We start from the raw sequence: 20,000 nt of genomic DNA on the forward strand, positions 1-20,000 counted from the left end.
CTTCTAACAACTCATGGTGGGCACGCAAAGCATTGTGGGTACCCAGACTCCTCCCCAGGGAGGGAAAGGGAGGAGGGTTCAGCTCCATTCCTCCAATGTTGCACATAGTGCCTGGGTGTATGTGTTGCTCTGTATATGTGTGCATGAGATGTGTGTGGTACACACGGTGGGCCCAACACTAGGCCAGGGGCCCAGCTGAGTCCCCCGGACCCCTGAGACCACTCTCTCTACGAGAGGGACAGCCCAGTAAGGCCTGTATGGAAGGGACCCTAGCTGGGGCCTCCTATGTGGATGCAGCCAGGACCATAGCTGGGGCCTTGGCTGGGACCATGTCCGTGACCCCGGGGCCAGCCTGACTCCCATATCACCTTTCTGGGGAAGAGGAATGAGGTTGAACCAGTAAGATGACTGTCAGTGTTTGACCATGAAGTGGCCATTTTGAGATACAGGGTAAGGTTCAACCCTAAGCTGCCTATCCATAAGATAAGTAGTCAGCTCACCTAGGGCAGGCAGAGAGCTGAAACTCATTTCAGATTACTGATCACAAATGGAGCTCAGACCTTATGGTTTAGGGCTGGTTGCTGCCTACTTGGCAGGTCTGTGTTGTCTGAGAAGGCAGTGTGTCTGATACTCTGAATGTTCCAGGCTCCAGTGATGTGATACGAGATAAAAATGACTGTTAGAACCGAACGAAGCACTGCTCTGCTTCTACTCTGTCTACTATTGACCAGTCTGTCACAGTAGCAGCAGCCTGAACAGGCTGACAGTCATTCCGGCTGATGATCCTCATGTCGCTGTTCACAGCCGGACACATTTTAAATCTGAAACGGAATGTACTCTTTTACTAATGAACAAAATGAATGAATTCATGAATTAATGCGTGAATTATTAGTATATTTATGGATTTTGACCGAGCTAAGTTGTTGTCCTTTGGTTGATCTGATCATTCATCTGTATTATTTTAACAAGACATTTATTAACACACTGTAGCTTCACTATCAATAGCTGTTCCAAGGAGGACATTTTATTTGAAAACCACAAGAAGAAGGAACAAGGAGCAGGAACAGTATTCTACTGGGAGTCGATCAGGAGCAGCGAAAGAGAAGACGGATAGAAAATAGCTTGTTTACAAACGGGCAGGACAATTTAGGCAGACAGTAGGGAGAGGGAGGGAGGGAGGGAGGGAGGGAGGGAGGGAGGGAGGGACAGCACAGCCTGACCACAAACCTGGCTCTGGAGGGAGGGAGGGAGGGAGGGAGGGAGGGAGGGAGGGAGGGAGGGAGGGAGGGAGGGAGGGAGCCAAAGCACAGCCTGACCACAAACCTGGCTCTGGAGAGGGGAGGGAGGGAGGGAACGAAAACACAGCCTGACCACAGATCTGCCTCTGGAGGGAGGGAGGGAGGGAGGGAGGGAGGGAGGGAGGGAAAGAGGGAGCCAAAGCACAGCCTGACCACAAACCTGGCTCTGGAGGGACAGATGGAGGGAGGGAGCCACAGCACAGCCTGACCACAAATCTGCCTCTGGAGGGAGGGAGGGAGCCACAGCACAGCCTGACCACAAACTTGGCTCTGGAGGGAGGGAGGGAGGGAGGGAGGGAGCCACAGCACAGCCTGACCACAAACCTGGCTCTGGAGGGAGGGACTGATGCCAATATTGCCTGATAGAAAACAATACATTTCTCACAAGACAATCTCAATCAGGCCACTCTGAAGGCGTGAATGGAGAAATGAGTACATGTGCTTTGGATGGGGGAGTGTGCATGTAGTAATGTAATGTAATGTAGATGGAGTCACTGACAACGTCTCTAACGATCTCTAGTAGTGTCGCACCGCTGATTCGATGGCCTCAGACGCAGATGTGACAACCAGGTTTCGATCAGCTGCCTGCCTGACTCGAGACTGTGTTAGCCCACTGCGCTAAAGCCAAGGCATTAGCGCTGGGTGCTAATGCAAATCGTCATGTTCACCGAACCACCTCCGTTACTCATAAACAGATAAAAATACAGGGACTGCTCAGGACAGGGCAGGGCAGGGCAGGCACATCCACACACTGAGGGAGGGGGGGATAACTACAGGGATAACCACAGCAGACCACACAGAGCAGACTCCCCTTTAAATCCCTCTCCCAGGGTTAACTGTATCCCTGTTATTCTAAAGCTGTTCCGTTGGCTCTAAATGACTGTCTCTTTATCGTCCATAAACAGAGAGGCTTTAGGGACATTTCTTCTGTAGTGCTTTAGCTTTCGTTTGGCTACTATGGCTTTAGTTTGGCTACTATGGCTACTATGGGCCATGTTTCTAGTGCGTTTATTTGTTTGCTCCGCTAATGGAAGGAACCCAATGGACCTGAAGAGAGAGACATCTGTGAGGATCTGCTTTCCAACATAAAAACAACCAACTACTGATCAACCGTCTGACACTACAGTTAAGACAGGGAACACACACAATAACTGAACACACACACGTTGAACACACACACACGTTGAACACACACACATGTTGAACACACACACACGTTGAACACACACACACACGTTGAACACACACACACACGTTGAACACACACACTGTCAACCTGATTAGTCTCAACAGCCGTGGCATCGTGCAGCGGGGTAGTGGAGGGTAGCGAGACAGGGGGAGCCTGAGAGGGAGAGAGGGGGAGAGAGAGGGGGAGAGAGATAGAGAGAGAGAGGGGAGAGAGAGAGAGTGTGTGAAGAGGTGGGAGCACATTGCAGTACATACCCTTGAGCCTAGAGGCAGTTGATCTAGGCTCAACTGGACATGCAAGTCCTCTCTTGTGGGCACTTCCTACAGTGGAAGTGTGTGATGTTTTACCACAGGAAGAGAAGGAGAGGAAGACAGAGAGAGAGAGAGGGGGGTAGAGAGAAGGAGAAATGGAGAGAGAAAGCGAGGGAGAGAGAAAAGGTGTGAGAGAGAGGAACATAGAAAGAGAGAGATAAAGAGAGATAATGAGTAAAAGTGAGAGAAAGGAAAATAAGAAAGGGTGAATAGAGAGGAGAGGCACCATAGCAGCAAACAAAGCAGAAAGATAATTAAGTTGACCAGGCAGATATATAATGTATATATTCTGTATCATGCTAAAGATGCACAGAATATAAATCCTTTCAGTATACACAGAAGAGATGCTCAACCGCCAATCATAGCAGAATGCAGCCAAGTTGCAATAACACACAGCAACACAGCTCAATGTGATAGCATAAAGTCTTTGGGCCAATCATACGCATTTCAGGCATGAGTTATAACTTCACAAGTTATACCGTAAGTCAGTTATCAGTCATAGGTGGAGGGTACACAGCATCAGTACACAGCATCACAGCACAGCATCAGGCGTCAGTCAGTACAGTACAGTATACTGTGTAGTGTGTGTGTGTGTGTGTGCGCGTGTGTGTGTGTATACCAGGGCATGGCCCCAGAACCAAACATCTCTCATCCCAACTCACGTCATTCAACCTGTCGATACCTAGCAACCCTGACTCACTGTAAAGTTCGGCCGATTAAAAATAAACTGTGAGAAGGATGTTAGAAAACAATTGTGAATGAATTGAGCAAACAGCTTTCAAATTAATTGTGAGGACAGGAGGAAAGAACCAGAGGAGGAGAAGAGGAGAGGAGGGGGAGAAGAAAAGAGGAGAAGGAGATGAGGATGAGAGGAAGAGGAGAGGAGAAGGAGAGGAAAAGAGAAGGAGAGGAGGGGGTAAGTGAGGAGGGGAAGAGAGGAGGAGAGAAAGAGAGGAGGGAAGAGATGAGAAGAGAGGAGGCGAAGAGAGGAGGAGAAGAGAGGAGGGGAAGAGAGGAGGAGAGGAAGAGAGGAGAAGAAGAGAGAAGAAGAGAGGAGAGGAAGAGAGGAGGAGGGAAAGTCTAGGCTAACTTAGCTTAAAAACATTTTCAACATCAGGGCTCAAGATTGGGGAGACGGTGTCTGTCTGTCTCTGTGTGAGGTAAAGTGGAGTTTATCTTGGTGAGCTAATAATACATCTCAATCTAGATGTGTGCCAGGTCTTTAGTAGTCATCCTGACTGGTTTGTCAAAGGCCAGAGACCTCTCACATTATCTATAAATCTATGAGCTCAGCAATCACTGGCTGACATCGCTGTACACTCTCTCTAGATCACCCTCTCCATCTGTCCCGCTTTTTTCTCTGTCTCTCTCTCCCTCTCTCTCTGTCTCTCTCTGTCTCTCTCCCTCTCTTCCTTCTCCCTCTCCCTCTCCCTCTCCCTCTTCCTCCCTCCCACTCCCTGGTCTCTCCCTCTCCCTCTCCTCTCCCTCTCCCTCTCCCTCTCCCTCTCTCTCCCTCCCACTCCCTAGTCTCTCCCTCTCCCTCTCCGTCTCTCTCCCTCCCACTCCCTAGTCTCTCCCTCTCCCTCTCCATCTGCCTCTCCCTCCCACTCCCTAGTCTCTCCTTCTCCCTCTCCCTCTCCCTCTCCCTCTCCCTCCCTCCCACTCCCTGGTCTCTCCCTCTCCTCTCCCTCTCCCTCTCCCTCTCCCTCTCTCTCCCCCTCTCTCCCTCCCACTCCCTAGTCTCTCCCTCTCCCTCTCCCTCTCTCTCCCTCCCACTCCCTAGTCTCTCCCTCTCCCTCTCCCTCTCCCTCTGCCTCTCCCTCCCACTCCCTAGTCTCTCCCTCTCCCTCTCCCTCTCCCTCTCACTCTCACTCTCACTCTCACTCTCCCTAGTCTCTCCCTCTCAATTCAATTCAATTAAATTCAAAGGGCTTTATTGGCATGGGAAACACATGTTAACATTGCCAAAGCAAGTGAAATAGACAATAAACAAAAGTGAATTAAACAATAAAAAATGTAGAGTAAATATTACACAAACCCTCCAAAAGATGAAAGACAATGATGTTATGATGTGCAAGTATTTAAATTACAAAAGGGAAAATAAACTTAAATATGGGCTGTATTGACAATGGTGTTTGTTCTTCACTGGTTGCCCTTTTCTTGTGGCAACAGGTCACACATCTTGCTGCAGTGATGGCACACTGTGGTATTTCACCCAGTAGATATGGGAGTTTTTTGGGTTTGGGTTTGTTTTGGAATTGTTTGTGGATCTGTCTAATCTGAAGGAAATATATGTCTCTAGTATGGGCATATATTGGGCAGGAGGTTAGGAAGTGCAGCTCCGTTTCCACCTCATTTTGTGGGCAGTGAGCACATAGCCTGTCTTCTCTTGAGAGCCATGTCTGCCTACAGCAAGGCAATGCTCACTGAGTCTGAACATAGTCAAAGATTTTCTTATTTTGGTCACAGTGGTCAGGTATTCTGCCACTGTGTACTCTCCGTTTAGGGGCAAATAGCATTCTAGTTTGCACATTTATTTTGTTATTTCTTTCCAATGTATCAAGTAATTATCTTTTTGTTTCATCATGATTTGGTTGGGTCTAATTGTGTTGCTGTCATGGGGCTCTGTGGGGTCTGTTTATGTTTGTGAACAGAGCCTCAAGACCAGCTTGCTTAAGGGACTCTTCTCCAGGTTCATCTCTCTGTAGGTGATGGCTTTGTAATGGAAGGTTTGGGAATCAGGTCCTTTTAGGTGGTTGCAGAATTTAACGGCTCTTTTCTGGATTTTGATCATTTGCGGGCATCGGACCAATCCTGCTCTGCATGCATTATTTGGTATTTTACGTTGTACACAAAGGACATTTTTGCAGAATTCTGCATGCAGAGTCTCAATTTGGTGTTTGTCCCATTTTGTGAATTCCAGGTTGGTGAGCGGAACCCAGAACCCACATCCATAAAAGGCAATGGGTTCTATTACTGATTCAAGTATTTTTAGCCAGTTCCTAATTGGTATGTCAAGTTTTATGGTCCTTTTGATGGCATAGAATGCCCTTATTGCCTTCTCTCAGATCGTTCAGGGCTTTGTGGAAGTTAACTATGGCGCTGAAGTTTAGGCCGATGTATGTATACATTTTTACGTGCTCTAGGGCAACGGTGTCTAGATGGAATGTGTATTCATGGGCCTGGCAACTGGACCTTTTCTGGAACACCATTATTTTTGTCTTACTGAGATTTACTGTCAGGGCCCAGGTTTGATAGAATCTGTGCAGAAGATCTAGGTGCTGCTGTGGGCCCTCCTTGTTTGGGGACAGAAACACCAGATCCTCAGCAAACAGTAGACATTTGACTTCAGATTCTAGTAGGGTGAGGCTGGGTGTTGCAGACTGTTCTAGTGCCCTCTCCTATTCATTGATATATATGTTGAAGAGGGTGGGGCTTAAGCTTTATCCCTGTCTCACCCCATGGACCTGTGGAAAGAAATGTGTGTTTTTTTGTCAATATTAAAAACACATTTGTTGTTTGTGTACATAGATTTTATGATGTTGTATGTTTTTCCCCCAACACCACTTTCCATAATTTTGTATAGCAGACCCTCATTCCAAATTGAGTCTAAGGCTTTTTTGAAATCAACAAATCATGAGAAGATTTTGTCTTTGTTTTAGTTTGTTTGTTTGTCAATTAGGCTGCGCAGGGTGACTACGTGGTCTGTTGTGCGATAATTTGATAAAAGGAAATTTGACATTTCAAGGAAATGAACTTGTCTGCTGTTAATGATAATGCAGATGATTGTCCCAAGGTTGCTGTTGACACATATCCCACAATAGTTTGTGGGTTCAAATTTGTCTCCACTTTTGTGGATTAGGGTGATCAGTCCTTGGTTCCAAATATTGGTGTGTATTGTTTTGTTTATTTATTAAAACACTTACTGCCCTCACTTGCTTCCCGACACTCAGAACACTCGTTAAAATTGTCCATTGGGTTCTGGTAGACTTTAATAGTTTATTCTAAGATTTGTATTTGATCATGTATATGCTTTTGTGTTTGTTCTTAGTTATAGGTCCAACAAGATTGGATAAGTGGTTTACCCATTTGGATAGATAACTGTTTGGTTTGTTGTTTGTTTAGTGTTTTCCAATTTTTCCAGAAGTGTTTAGAGTCTATGGATTCTTCAATTACATTGAGCTGATTTATGACGTACTGTTCCTTTGTTTTCCGGAGTGTATTTCTGTATTGTGTTAGTGATTCACCATAGTGAAGGCGTAGGCTCAGGTTTTCTGGGTCTCTATGTTTTGGTCAGACAGGTTTCTCAATTTCTTTCTTAGGTTTTTGCATTCTTCATCAAACCATTTGTCATTGTCGTTCATTTTCTTTGGATTTCTGTTAGAACATTTTAGATTTGACAAGGAAGCTGAGAGGTCAAATATAGTGTTTAGGTTTTCTACTGCCAAGTTTACACCTTCACTATTACAGTGGAATGTTTTGTTCAGGAAGTTGTCTAAAAGGGATTGAATTTGTTGCCTAATTGTTTCATGGTAGATTTCCACACTTACCGTCCTTCCTTCTATAGCATTTCTTAATAACCTCTTTGGGCTAGGGGGCAGTATTTTCACGTCCGGATGAAAAGCATGCCCAGAGTAAATTGCCTGCTACTCAAGCCCAGACGCTAGGATATGCAAATTATTGGTAGATTTGAATAGAAAACCCTCTGAAGATTCTGAAACTGTTACAATTATGTCTGTGAGTATAACAGGACTCATATGGCAGGCGAAAACCTGAGAAAAATCCAACCAGGAAGTGGGAAATCTGAGATTTGTAGTTTTTCAAGTGATTGCTTCCACTAGATGTCAAACAGTCTTTAGACAGTTGTTTCAGGCTTCTATTGTGAAAGGGGAGAGAATAAGACCACTCACAGTAAGTGGCTCAGCTGAAAGCTATGAGTTGTTTATTCCGCCCCCTTTCCTTTCTAATGATAACGGAATTTATGATAAAAACATCCTAAAGGTTGTTTATATACATCGATTGACATGTTTCTACGAACTTTAATGGAACTTTTTTTGACTTTCCACCATAATTTGCAAATAAATTCATTAAAAATCCTACAATGTGATTTTCTAGATTTTGTTTTCTCATTTTGTCTGTCATAGTTGAAGTGTACCTAATATGACAATTACAGCCCTCTCTCATCTTTTTAAGTGGGAGAACTTGCACAATTGGTGGCTGACTAATTACTTTTTTTGCCCCACTGTACACCTTAGCGCAAATACACTTAAATTCAGTTTTTCACAATTCCTGACATTTAATCCTAGTAAAAAATCCCTGTCTTAGGTCAGTTAGGATCACCACTTTATTTAATAATGTGAAATGTCAGAGAGAACGATTTATTTCAGCTTTTTTTTCATTCATCATATTCCCAGTGGGTCAGAAGTTTACATACACTCAATTAGTTTTTGATAGCATTGCCTTTAAATTGTTTAACTTGGGTCAAACATTTCGGGTAGCCTTCCACAAGCTCCCCACAATAAGTTGGGTGAATTTTGGCCCATTCTTCCTGACAGAGCACGTGTAACTGAGTCAGGATTGTAGGCCTACTTGCTCACACCTTTTCAGTTCTGCACACATATTTTCTATAGGATTGAGGTCAGGGCTTTGTGATGGCCACTGCCAAAACTTGACTTTGTGTAGTTAAGCCATTTTGCCACAACTTTGTAAGTCATTGTCCATTTGGAAGACCCATTGCCGACCGACCAAGCTTTAACGTCATGATTGATGTCTTGAGATGTTGCTTCAATATATCCACATAATTTTCCATCCTCATGAAGCCATCTATTTTGTGAAGTGCACCAGTCCCTCCTGCAGCAAAGCACCCCCACAACATGATGCTGCCACCCCCGTGCTTCACGGTTGGGATGGTGTTGCTCGGATTGCAAGCCTCCCCCTTTTTTCTCAAAACATATTGATGGTCATTATGACCAGAGGACATTTTTCCAAAAAGTACGATCTTTGTGCCCATGTGCAGTTAGTTGCAAACCGTAGTCTAGCTTTTTTATGGTGGTTTTGGAGCAGTGGCTTCTTCCTTGCCTAGTGGCCTTTCAGGTTATGTCGATATAGGACTTGTTTTACTGTGGATATAAATACTTTTGTTCCGGTTTCCTCCAGTATCATCACAAGGTCACAAGTACGTTCATCTCCAAGTAACAGAACGCATCTCCTTCCTGAGCAGTATGGCGGCTGTGTGGTGCCATGGTGTTTATACTTGCATACTGTTGTTTGTACAGATGAACGTGGTGCCTTCTGGAGTTTGGAAATTGCTCCCAAGGTTGAACCAGACATTTTTTTCTGAGGTCTTGGCTGATTTCTTTTGATTTTCCCATGATGTCAAGCAAAGAGGCACTGTGTTTGAAGGTAGGTCTTGAAATAAATACATAGGTACGCCTCCAATTGACTCAAATGATGTCAATTACCCTATCAGAAGCTTCTAAAGCCATGACTTCATTTTCTGGAATTTTCCAAACTCAGGTACAGTCAACCTAGTGTATATAAACTTCTGACCAACTGGAATTGTGATACAGTGAATTATAAGTGAAATAATCTGTCTGTAAACAATTGTTGGAAAAATTACTTGTGTCATGCACAAAGTAGATGTCCTAACCGACTTGCCAAAAAGATAGTTTGTTAACAAGAAATGTGTGGATTGGTTGAAAAACTAGTTTTATTGACTGACCTAAGTTTATGTAAACTTCCGACTTCAACTGTAGGTCTGATCTATACCAAATTAGCATACCCCTGATTCCCTTTCCTGTTTTTCCACCTGGTTGTTTGGTGGAAGGGACTACCAGCTCTCTGTAACCTAGAGAGAAACCAGTGCGTCCATCTCCTCTATACCATGTTTCTTGTAGGATGACAATGTCTGTATTTCCGATTTCTTTGATGAAGTCCAAGTTCCTGCTGTTTAGGCCAAAGGCAGATGACCTCAGGCCTTGGATATTTCAAGATGAGATAGTGAAGGCTTAGTGTTACATAAAGTGACCAGTATTGTTAGTCGTATGGTTTGGCCTTAGGCCAGTAAGTGTGAGCAGAGCCTGCTGAGCATCTGGTACATACCATTGGCTTGGGCTAGTGTAAGAGGGGTGGTTGGGCCTGTTTGTCTGCTCATGGCCTGGGCGCATGTGTGACTTTCATGTTGAGGACCTCTTTGCGGGAGTGAGGGGGCATGGGGTGGGCAGGAGGGGCATAGGTCTGATCTCATGGTGCCTAAATGGGGTGTGGGTCCTCTCGGCATGAGTCCTCTATGTGTAGGTCCTCTCGGCGTGGGTCCTCTATGTGTAGGTCCTCTCGGCGTGGGTCCTCTATGTGTAGGTCCTCTCGGCGTGGGTCCTCTTTGTGTCGGTCCTCTCGGCGTGGGTCATCTATGTGTAGGTCCTCTCGCCGTGGGTCCTCTATGTGTAGGTCCTCTCGGCGTGGGTCCTCTATGTGTAGGTCCTCTCGGCGTGGGTCCTCTATGTGTAGGTCCTCTCGGCGTGGGTCCTCTATGTGTAGGTCCTCTCGGCGTGGGTCCTCTTTGTGTCGGTCCTCTCGGCGTGGGTCATCTATGTGTAGGTCCTCTCGGCGTGGGTCCTCTATGTGTAGGTCCTCTCGGCGTGGGTCCTCTATGTGTAGGTCCTCTCGGCGTGGTTCCTCTATGTGTAGGTCCTCTCGGCGTGGGTCCTCTATGTGTAGGTCCGGGGGGTCAGAGGCAGTGGGATCTCCTGGGCTTGGGGTTTTTCATTTGTATGTCCTGGTGTGATGTCGAGGCTATGGTCAGGGTCTGGGGTGGGCTGTTCTGCTGACTCCTCTGCGGGGGTGACCAGCTATCTAATGGGTGGTTTTCTGTCCCACGCCATCCCACTCTCCATCTCCTCCAGCAGTATGATCCTCTCCTCTAGTGCTCTGTTCATCTCCTGCTCTCTCTCCTGTTGATGTTCTCTCACCACAGTCCAGAGTGCAGATACGTCTCTCTCCACCTCCAGCTCTCCGGATCTGGTTGCGGGGCTGTTGTTGAGGTGGACAATTATTTTGTGCTTGGAAATAAGAATCTTTGGTAGTAGGAATCCTTCCAGGTAATTTTGTCCAAAAACAGGTTATAGGTTTGGAGCCGAAAAATCCAAAAAGTTCATCTAACTCTAAACCTACCTTCATGTAAAAACATCCTGAAAAATGTGAGAGCTCATCTGCTCATGGCCTCTCTCTCTCTTTTGCTTTCTCTCTCTCTCTAGTCCTTGTCTTGCTCTCTCCCTCCCCCTCTCTCCAGTCCCTCCCTCTCTGTCTCTGTCTGTATGTCTCTCTCTCTCTAGTCCTTGTCTTGCTCTCTCCCTCCCCCTCTCTCCAGTCCCTCCCTCTCTGTCTCTGTCTGTATGTCTCTCTCTCTCTAGTCCTTGTCTCGCTCTCTCCCTTCCCCTCCCTCCAGTCCCTCCCTCTCTGTTTCTGTCTGTATGTCTCTCTCTCTATGTCTGCCAGGTGAGGACTATCTATGACAGCTGGTCTGGTGGGTTAAGATGAATCCATTCCATTCAGTCTGACCAGAGAGGTACAGTATGTTCGGTGTGCTGGAGTTTACTGTTCAATATACTTGAAAGGTTCAGTCGCTACAAGGGTACTTAAAAACAAGACTTGCTACAGACGTAACATAAAAAGTAATGGTAACTTTTACAGCTGCCATGTGTCGTCCATAAATGGTTCAGCTAAGAGCTGTGTTTATTCCATAGCCACAGTCACTTCTCTCTGGCTATAAATAATACCCGATTCATTCCTAACTGACCTGAATGATGCCAGGTGGTATTGAGGGCTCATAAAGGAGATGTTGGACATGACTGTGTTATTCTGAACACCATGTCATCCAGATAACTGACCTAGAAAGCAGACTGTTGTAACAACTAATAGCTAGAAAGCAGACCAATCAATCCGTCTTTTAAATATGAGTATGTCTGCTCCTCTATCCTGTCTATACTTTTTTCCTCCCTTCTCCTCTTCTCTCAGCTGTTCTAACTAAGACCACAAGAGATCAAAGCACAGGTGCTATCACAAGTCAGAGAGAGAGAAAGAGAGAGACAGACAGAACGAGAGAGGGATAGAGACAGATGAACGAGCAAGAGATGGAATGTTCAATTGGAATGTTCAATTAAAACCAAGCAGAAGCCAAACAAGAGATGTCATTTTTCGACTTTGTCCTCCGAGACAACCATTACAGTCTATGTCTAGCTGCGCTGAAACGCCACACTCTTACAGTAAGGATGAGAACTATGCTATCTGACTGTCAACAAAGACATACATTCATCTCTCATCTCCCATTCATCCCTCCTCTGTCTCCTTATCTATCTCTTTGTGTTTCTCCATTGCTCTGTCTCTCTCTCTCTGTCAGCCTGTTTCCCTCTCTTTCCCTCCCTCACTAAACCTCTCTCGCTCTCTCTGTCAGAGAAGAATCGCGGCTATGCAGAGAGCGAGAGATTTGTCTTCTGTTTTATGGGCGAAGAGCAGAAGGGAGGGAGGGATAACAAAAAGGAAGAATGTAAAAAGGAGGATGAGAGAGCAGAAGAATGTCATTGTGATGGAAGCATCTTTTCCTGATGACGGATGACATCACCGTAAGGAAAATCATTAAATATGACAACCTTTCATTTGGGAAAAGAGAGAGGGATGGAGAGAGGGTAAAGACTGATGAAGAGCACGTGTCAGAAAGAGGAGGAGGAGGAGGAGGAGAGAAGATGAGGAAGAGTAATAATAGGTGACACAATTAGAGATGAACAGATTTAGAGGTGAGAGTCAAGGTGGATGAATAGAAGATGTAATGTCCAAGCCCTCAGCCCAGGTGTTAGTTCCCATCTCGTTATGTGCCTGTGTGTGGTATTTGGTTTACTTAGTTCACCTCAGTCTGGAAGCCCTCGACCAAAATGGCCACCAGAAGGTTGAAGAGGACGTAGTTCCCAAAGGTCATGAGGGCGATGAAGTAGAGAGCGGCCACAGGAGTGGTGGAGGCCATACCATTATAGAGAACCTTGTTCCAGTCCTCCTGAGTTAGGATCTGGAGAGAGGGAGGGAGGAGAGAGAAAGAAAGAGAGAGAGCGAGGGAGGGATGGAAGGAGGAAAAAGGAAGGAAGGAAGGAAGGAAGGAAGGGAAGTATGGGATGGAGGTAGGGAGGTAGGGAGGGACAGGTGGAGTGAAGAAGGAAGGAAGGAAGGAAGGGAGGTATGGGATGGAGGGAGGGAGGGAGGGAGGGAGGGAGGGAGGGAGGGAGGGAGGGAGGGAGGGAGGGAGGGAGGGAGGGAGGGAGGGAGGGAGGGAGGGAGGGAGGGAGGGAGTGAAGAAGGAAGGAAGGAAGGAAGGAAGGAAGGAAGGAAGGAAGGAAGGAAGGAAGGAAGGAAGGAAGGAAGGAAGGAAGGGAGGTATGGGATGGAGGGAGGGAGGGAGGGAGGGAGGGAGGGAGGGAGGGAGGGAGGGAGGGAGGGAGGGAGGGAGGGAGGGAGGGAGGGAGGGAGGGAGGGAGTGAAGAAGGAAGGAAGGAAGGAAGGGAGGTATGGGATGGAGGGAGGGAGGGAGGGAGGGACAGATGGAGTGAAGAAGGAAGGAAGGAAGGAAGGGAGGTATGGGATGGAGGTAGGGAGGTAGGGAGGGACAGATGGAGTGAAGAAGGAAGGAAGGAAGGAAGGGAGGTATGGGATGGAGGTAGGGAGGTAGGGAGGGACAGATGGAGTGAAGAAGGAAGGAAGGAAGGAAGGAAGGAAGGGAGGTATGGGATGGAGGTAGGGAGGTAGGGAGGGACAGATGGAGTGAAGAAGGAAGGAAGGAAGGAAGGAAGGGAGGTATGGGATGGAGGGAGGGAGGTAGGGAGGGACAGATGGAGTGAAGAAGGAAGGAAGGAAGGAAGGAAGGTATGGGATGGAGGTAGGGAGGTAGGGAGGGACAGATGGAGTGAAGAAGGAAGGAAGGAAGGAAGGGAGGTATGGGATGGAGGTAGGGAGGTAGGGAGGGACAGATGGAGTGAAGAAGGAAGGAAGGAAGGAAGGAAGGGAGGTATGGGATGGAGGTAGGGAGGTAGGGAGGGACAGATGGAGTGAAGAAGGAAGGAAGGAAGGAAGGGAGGTATGGGATGGAGGTAGGGAGGTAGGGAGGGACAGATGGAGTGAAGAAGGAAGGAAGGAAGGAAGGAAGGAAGGGAGGTATGGGATGGAGGTAGGGAGGTAGGGAGGGACAGATGGAGTGAAGAAGGAAGGAAGGAAGGAAGGAAGGGAGGTATGGGATGGAGGGAGGGAGGTAGGGAGGGACAGATGGAGTGAAGAAGGAAGGAAGGAAGGAAGGAAGGGAGGTATGGGATGGAGGTAGGGAGGTAGGGAGGGACAGATGGAGTGAAGAAGGAAGGAAGGAAGGAAGGAAGGGAGGTATGGGATGGAGGGAGGGAGGTAGGGAGGGACAGATGGAGTGAAGAAGGAAGGAAGGAAGGAAGGAAGGGAGGTATGGGATGGAGGGAGGGAGGTAGGGAGGGACAGATGGAGTGAAGAAGGAAGGAAGGAAGGGAGGTATGGGATGGAGGGAGGGATTTAAGAGGAATAGTGCAAATAGAGAGCAGCTGTTTATTGTTCACATGCAGTTGGTGTGTAGTTGGACCTATAAAACAGATGGCTTGGCAAATGAACTAATTTTGGTAGTTGGCCAAGTTTGAGATTTGGAAATGTCTGGCAGACTTTGATTTTGTAGTGAAAGCGGGAGAGATGGAAGGAGCGAGGGAGAGAGAGAGGGAAGGGAGGGAGAGAGGGAAGGAGAGAGAGAGAGGGAGGTAGACAGATCTTACCTGAAACACGGTGACGATGGCCCAGAGCAGAGTGTCAAAGTTCTTCCTATCTGGTAGAGTGTCTCCATCTCTCTCTGATCCAAACTTACAGCCAAACAGATGCATGCCCAATATACTGATGAAGAGAGAGAGAGAGAGAGAGAGAGAGAGAGAGAGAGAGAGAGAGAGAGAGAGAGAGAGAAAAAAAGGGCAACTAGTGAAGAACAAACAGCATTGTAAATACAACCCATAATAATGTTTATTTATTTTCCCTATAGTACTTCAACTATTTGCACATTGTTACAACACTGTATATAGACATAATATGGCATTTGAAATGTCCTTATTCTTTTGGAACTTCTGTGAGTAGTGTTTACTAATCATTTTTATTTGTTTATTTCACGTTTGTTTGTTATCTATTTCACTTGCTTTGGCAATGTTAACATATGTTTCCCATGCCAATAAAGCCCCTTACTTCCTTATTTCCTTACCTCTTTACTCCCTGCCTCCCTCCCTCCATCCCTCCCTCCCTCCCTCCCTGTTTCTCTCATCTGAACATGATGGTCAATAAGTGCATTATGAAAGAGACAGAGAGGTTGAGAGAGGGCAGCAAAGGGTGTCATGAGAAAATACGATGGAAAGATTCAACCTCCCATTGTTTCAGTCTGCAGTTGTTCTATAGTTGTGTGATTATGAATAGCAAAGAACTGACCCTGTGGGATATGCGTGTGTTTGTGTGTGTGTGTGTATATATATATATATATATATATATACACATTAAATGAGGCCTCACCTCCTGGTTACATTAGCGACCATAACCCCCGTGCATCCCGCAAAGGCAGAGGTGTTGCTAACATTTACGATAGCAAATTTCAATTGACAAATAAAAAAAATCTGTTTTCGTCTTTTGAGCTTCTAGTCATGAAATCTATGCAGCCTACTCAATCACTTTTTATAGCTACTGTTTACAGGCCTCCTAGGCCATATACAGCGTTCCTCATTGAGTTCCCTGAATTCCAGTCGCCTTGAAGTCATAGCAGATAAGCTTGTAGTTTCTGGTGACTTTAATATTCACATGGAAACGTCCACAGACCCACTCCAAAAGGCTTTCGGAGCCATCATCGACTCTGTGGGTTTTGTCCAACATGTCTATGGACCTACTCACTGTCACAGTCATACGCTGGACCTAGTTTTGTCCCATGGAATAAATGTTGTGGATCTTAATGTTTTCCTCATAATCCTGGACTATCGGACCACCATTTTATTAAGTTTGCAATTGCAACAAATAATCTGCTCAGACCCAACCGAGGAGCATCAAAATGTGTGCTATAAATTCACAGACAACACTAAGATTCCTTGATGCCCTTCCAGACTCCCTCTGCCTACCCAAGGACATCAGAGGACAACAATCAGTTAACCACCTAACTGAGGAAGTCAATTTAAGCTTGCACAATACCCTAGATGCAGTTGCACCCCTAAAAACTAAAAACATTTGTCATAAGAAACTAGCTCCCTGGTATACAGAAAATACCCGAGCTCTGAAGCAAGCTTCCAGAAAATTGGAACGGAAATGGCGCCACACCAAACTGGAAGTCTTCCGACTAGCTTGGAAAGACCGTGCAGTATCGAAGAGCCCTCACTGCTGCCCGATCATTTTCCAACTTAATTGAGGAAAATAAGAACAATCCTAAATGTATTTTTGATACAGTCGCAAAGCTAACTAAAAAGCAGCATTCCCCAAGTGAGGATGGCTTTCACTTCAGCAGTAATAAATTCATGAACTTCTTTGAGGAAAAGATCATGATCATTAGAAAGCAAATTACGGACTCCTCTTTAAATCTGCATATTCCTTCAAAGCTCAGTTGTCCTGAGTCTGCACAACTCTGCCAGGACCTAGGATCAAGAGAGACACTCAAGTGTTTTAATACTATATCTCCTGTCACAATGATGAAAATAATCATGGCCTCTAAACCTTCAAGCTGCATACTGGACTCTATTCCAACTGAACTACTGAAAGAGCTGCTTCCTGTGCTTGGCCCTCCTATGTTGAACATAATAAACAGCTCTCTATCCACAGGATGTGTACCAAACTCATTAAAAGTGGCAGGAATAAAGCCTCTTTTGAAAAAGCCAAACCTTGACCCAGAAAATATTTTTAAAACTATTGGTCAATATCGAATCTTCCATTCCTCTCTCAAAAAAAAAGCTGTTGCGCGGCAACTCACTGCCTTCCTGAAGACAAGCAATGTATACGAAATGCTTCAGTCTGGTTTTAGACCCCATCATAGCACTGAGACTGCACTTGTGAAGGTGGTAAATTACCTTTTAATGGCATCAGACCGAGGCTCTGCATCTCTCCTCGTGCTCCTAGACCTTAGTGCTGCTTTTGATACCATCGATCACCACATTCTTTTGGAGATATTGGAAAGCCAACTTTGTCTATACGGACAAGTTCTGGCCTGGTTTAGATATTATCTGTCGGAAAGATATCAGTTTTTCTCTGTGAATAGTTTGTCCTCTGACAAATCAACTGTACATGTCGGTGTTCCTCTAGGTTCCGTTTTAGGATCACTATTGTTTTCAATATATATTTTACCTCTTGGGGATGTCATTCGAAAACATAATGTTAACTTTCACTGCTATGCGGATGACACACAGCTGTACATTTCAATGAAACATGTTGAAGCCCCAAAATTGCCCTCGCTAGAAGCCTGTGTTTCAGACATAAGGAAGTGGATGGCTGCAAACTTTCTACTTTTAAACTCGGACAAAACAGAGATGCTTGTTCTAGGTCCCAATAAACAAAGATATCTTCTGTTGAATCTGACAATTCATCTTGATGGTTGTACAGTCGTCTCAAATAAAACTGTGAAGGACCTCGGCGTTACTCTGGACCCTGATCTCTCTTTTGACGAACATATCAAGACTGTTTCAAGGACAGCTTTTTCCATCTACGCAACATTGCAAAAATCTGAAACTTTCTGTCCAAAAATGATGCAGATTTTAATAATCCATGCTTTTGTTACTTCTAGGTTAGATTACTGCAATGCTCTACTTTCAGGCTACCCGGATAAAGCACTAAATACACTTCAGTTAGTGCTAAATACGGCTGCTAGAATCCTGACTAGAACCAAACAGTTTGATCATATTACTCCAGTGCTAGCCTCCATACACTGGCTTCCTGTTAAGGCAAGGGCTGATTTCAAGGTTTTACTGCTAAACTACAAAGCATTACATGGCCTTGCTCCTACCTATCTTTCCGATTTGGTCCTGCCGTACATACCTACACGTACGCTACAGTCACAAGACGCAGGCCTCCTAATTGTCCGTAGAATTTCTAAGCAAACAGCTGGAGGCAGGGCTTTCTCCTATAGAGCTCCATTTTTATGGAATGGTCTGCCTACCCATGTGAGAGACACAGACTCTGTCTCAACCTTTAAGTCTTTACTGAAGACTCATCTCTTCATTGGGTCATATGATTGAGTGTAGTCTGGCCCAGGAGTGTGAATATATATGTATATGTGTGTGTGTGTGTGTGAGTGTGTGTAGGCTGTACGGTACTAATTTATAGGTCTAATTTCCCTCTCTAATATCCCTAAGCGCACCAGCGGCTAACCAGGCTGAACGAGGGACGCTGATGAAAGGAGGGTATCTCCACATTCCTGTCATTCTATCCGTCTTTCTCATTCCTCACTTGTTCTGTTCTTCCCTCCAGTTTCAAGTGGAACATTCGTTAGTACTCTCCATTAGACCAGTACTGTTTGGTACTTTCCATTAGACCAGTAGTGTTTGGTACTTTCCATTAGACCAGTACTGTTTGGTACTTTCCATTAGACCAGTACTGTTTTGTACTTTCCATTAGACAAGTACTTTTTGGTACTTTCCATTAGACCAGTACTTTTTGGTACTTTCCATTAGACCAGTACTGTTTAATGCTCTCCATTAGACCAGTACTGTTTAATGCTCTCCATTAGACCAGTACTGTTTGGTACTTTCCATTAGACCAGTACTGTTTAATGCTCTCCATTAGACCAGTACTGTTTGGTACTTTCCATTAGACCAGTACTGTTTTGTACTTTCCATTAGACAAGTACTTTTTGGTACTTTCCATTAGACCAGTACTTTTTGGTACTTTCCATTAGACCAGTACTGTTTAATGTTCTCCATTAGACCAGTACTGTTTGGTACTTACCATTAGACCAGTGCTGTTTAATGCTCTCCATTAGACCAGTACTGTTTAATGCTCTCCATTAGACCAGTACTGTTTAATGTTCTCCATTAGACCAGTACTGTTTAATGTTCTCCATTAGACCAGTACTGTTTAATGCTCTCCATTAGACCAGTACTGTTTAATGTTCTCCATTAGACCAGTACTGTTTGGTACTTACCATTAGACCAGTACTGTTTAATGCTCTCCATTAGACCAGTGCTGTTTAATGCTCTCCATTAGACCAGTACTGTTTGGTACTTTCCATTAGACCAGTACTGTTTAGTACTTTCCATTAGACCAGTACTGTTTGGTACTTTCCATTAGACCAGTACTGTTTGGTAGTTTCCATTAGACCAGTGCTGTTTAATGCTCTCCATTAGACCAGTACTGTTTAATGCTCTCCATTAGACCAGTACTGTTTAATGCTCTCCATTAGACCAGTACTGTTTAATGTTCTCCATTAGACCAGTACTGTTTGGTACTTACCATTAGACCAGTACTGTTTAATGCTCTCCATTAGACCAGTGCTGTTTAATGCTCTCCATTAGACCAGTACTGTTTAATGCTCTCCATTAGACCAGTACTGTTTAATGCTCTCCATTAGACCAGTAATGTTTGGTACTCTCCATTATACCAGTACTGTTTAATGCTCTCCATTAGACCAGTACTGTTTAGTACTCTCCATTAGACCAGTACTGTTTAGTACTCTCCATTAGACCAGTACTGTTTGGTACTTTCCATTAGACCAGTACTGTTTGGTACTTTCCATTAGACCAGTACTGTTTGGTACTTTCCATTAGACCAGTACTGTTTGGTACTTTCCATTAGACCAGTACTGTTTGGTACTTTCCATTAGACCAGTACTGTTTGGTACTTTCCATTAGACCAGTACTGTTTAATGCTCTCCATTAGACCAGTAATGTTTGGTACTCTCCATTATACCAGTACTGTTTAATGCTCTCCATTAGACCAGTACTGTTTAGTACTCTCCATTAGACCAGTACTGTTTGGTACTTTCCATTAGACCAGTACTGTTTGGTACTTTCCATTAGACCAGTACTGTTTGGTACTTTCCATTAGACCAGTACTGTTTGGTACTTTCCATTAGACCAGTACTGTTTGGTACTTTCCATTAGACCAGTACTGTTTGGTACTTTCCATTAGACCAGTACTGTTTAATGTTCTCCATTAGAC

At 45.1% G+C, this 20,000-nt stretch overlaps 1 protein-coding gene across 1 annotated transcript in view; it reads right to left on the reverse strand.

Moving 5' to 3' along the window:
* LOC110492818 (voltage-dependent T-type calcium channel subunit alpha-1G-like) overlaps positions 1 to 20,000 on the reverse strand; it is a 230,248-nt gene that overhangs the window by 130,747 nt on the left and 79,501 nt on the right. The window contains 2 exon segments of the mRNA XM_090201677.1: positions 12,697 to 12,852; positions 14,618 to 14,732. Of these exon segments, the coding sequence (XP_090057803.1) occupies positions 12,697 to 12,852; positions 14,618 to 14,732 (271 nt within the window).

The sequence above is a fragment of the Oncorhynchus mykiss genome, chromosome 16, assembly GCF_057628025.1.
Source record: "Oncorhynchus mykiss isolate SJ-2025 chromosome 16, ASM5762802v1, whole genome shotgun sequence".
NCBI lineage: Eukaryota > Metazoa > Chordata > Actinopteri > Salmoniformes > Salmonidae > Oncorhynchus > Oncorhynchus mykiss.